Source organism: Penaeus japonicus, unplaced genomic scaffold, assembly GCF_977035675.1.
Source record: "Penaeus japonicus unplaced genomic scaffold, GWHDUDI00000001_assembly GWHDUDI00000042, whole genome shotgun sequence".
Taxonomy (NCBI): domain Eukaryota; kingdom Metazoa; phylum Arthropoda; class Malacostraca; order Decapoda; family Penaeidae; genus Penaeus; species Penaeus japonicus.
The window spans coordinates 2,092,247-2,094,746 of record NW_028234444.1 but is presented as its reverse complement, the minus strand read 5'-3'; the positions used below and the strand labels follow the sequence as shown (position 1 = coordinate 2,094,746).

The following is a 2,500-nucleotide window of genomic DNA, read 5'->3' as shown; positions in this document are numbered from 1 at the left end:
AAAACAACAACACAACACAATCACACTTCACACACAACACACCAACACACCACACACCCTCCAAACAAACACAAACACACACACAAACACACACACACAAACAAACACACACACAAAAAAACAAACACATACACACACACAAACACACACACATACTCGCAATCAACTACTGGCTATTGCTATTAATGAACCAATGAATACATAAATAAATAAATATAAATGCAGATAACTAAATGAACACATAAATCAATGAATAAACCCATAATGCCACTGAAAAACAAACAAACAAACAAACAAACAATCAGAAATCCAACTAAAAAACTAGATATCTATCCTACACGTAAAAGAATTATACTAGAAGCAACTAGTCCGTGATATGATACACGTACTAGACCATAACAAACAGCCTTTTATTAATCCATGCTATTGCCTTTAATCTTGTTGATACGGATGTTTTGATATCAACCAATTATAAGGTGGTAGGTATTGTGTTTTGTATTATGTTATATTAAATGTTTTTTTGATGTGCTATAAGTTGGTTTCGTTATTATGTTCCTGGTATTTAATATATATACGTTATATTTACTGATTTGTTTATTAAGGTGACATACCTTAAATATAACGTAGATATCAGTAAATATAACGTAGATATATTAAATACCATGAACATAATAACGTTGTTTTGTATGTATTGATGTGTTTTTTAAGCTTGTTTTTTGAATCAGGCTTAGTCGTGCGTAAACTGTGTACATATAATGCATGTTTTTTTTTCTTTCTTTCCATGTGTAAACCGTACGTACTTAACGCATATATATATTCTTTAAATTTTCATCTTTTCTTAATGCATTTTTATGTTCATATTTAAACCTTTTATATCAAATTTAATGCATGTATTTTTTATGTACTTAACGCATATATTTTGTTTAAATTCTTATCTTTTCATAATTCAATTTTTATATTCACATTTAAACCTTTCATATCAAATTTAATGCATATTCTTTTTTTTCTTCCTCTTCTTCATCTTCACACGTTCAATCTTCAAAACACTTTACTAAAACCCCGCACACCAATCATCCACCCCCCACCCCCACCCCCCATATGTGTTTTCTTAAAAAATAAAATGTAAAACCCCAAACCGATCTTCTTCCTTCTCTTCTTATCTAACCCTCTTTCTCCCCATATGTCTTCTTCCTTATCTTCTTATCTAACCCTCTTTCTTCCAGTGTGCTTCATGCTGCACCTGTTTACGGCCTCGCCCCCTTATGCTGAGGGCGGGCGGGTTGTGGTGCTTGAGACAGGCAATGGGGCGGGGGTGTTGCATGCAAACTCCCCCTTAAACATTGAGGTTTTGGTGAGCTAAGCATCATTATTAATATTATCATTACGATTGCTTGTATTATCATTAGCTTTATTATTATTATTATTATTATCATTATTATTATTATTTTTTTTTTTGTCTATATGATAGTGCTGATGATGATGATAACGGTGGATATAAATGATGATTAAAATTGTTATTGTCATGCTTTTTATTTTTTTTATTATCAGATTGATCAGTTTTTGGAATGATTATCATCACATTATAGTACTAATGCGTTGTTATCATCATCATCATTATCATTATCAAATTTCTTATCTACTATCGTTATTCCATTACTCTCACCACTCTATTCGGTCTTAATATTTAAAAAAAATATCAATAGAATTATCATCATTAACGTCATCATCTTCATCATAATCATTAAAATGAGTATTACCATCACCATTAACAATATACGATCATTTTCATTTTTATCTTAAAAAGTATTACCGTTATCATAACTATTACCACTAAAAAAAAAAAAAAAAAAAAAAAAAAAAAATATCACATAGTAAGGACGTTCCTAGTTATGCCTATTAGCCCTTTATAAGGTGTATAAAGTCGAGTATGACTATTCACTATAAAGTGGATACGAATACCTGGATAAATCACTTTATAGTGGATTTATTTTACTTTATAGTGGATATATCCAAGTATTTATTCACTATAAAGTGAATAAAGTGGATACCTGGATAATTCCCTTTATAGTGGATTTATCCAGGTATTTATTCACTATAAAGTGGATACCTGGATAATTCCCTTTATAGTGGATTTATCCAGGTATTTATTCACTATAAAGTGGATACCTGGATAATTCCCTTTATAGTGGATTTATCCAGGTATTTATTCACTATAAATTGGATAAAGTGGATACCTGGATTGAATGAAGTGGATTCGTAGAGGTAAGTAATGGATGATTTATGACCAACATTTAGATCAACATTAATAAGAAAATATAGTGACGTGGGGAAAAGAAGGCAATTAAATATATTACTGTAACGATAAGGGAAGCATACAATTAGCATTGCCTTTGTATTAGATTGTAATATACTATACTATTTTATGTTATATTATTGTATTATATTGCTTTCATTAGATTCGATAAATTGCAATCAATAAAGTAATGTACCTAACTTTATA

The 2,500-nt window shown here is 29.9% G+C and overlaps 2 protein-coding genes across 11 annotated transcripts in view; both read left to right on the top strand.

The window, feature by feature from the left end:
• Positions 1-2,500, top strand: part of LOC122261567 (uncharacterized) — a 90,080-nt gene that overhangs the window by 18,335 nt on the left and 69,245 nt on the right. The window lies entirely within an intron of this gene.
• Positions 1,143-2,500, top strand: part of LOC147466600 (uncharacterized) — an 11,282-nt gene continuing 9,924 nt past the window's right edge. The window contains exon 1 of the mRNA XM_086535216.1: positions 1,143-1,351. Coding sequence (XP_086391342.1) covers positions 1,181-1,351 — 171 coding nt within the window. The 5' untranslated portion in view covers positions 1,143-1,180. The remainder of the gene's footprint in view (positions 1,352-2,500) is intronic.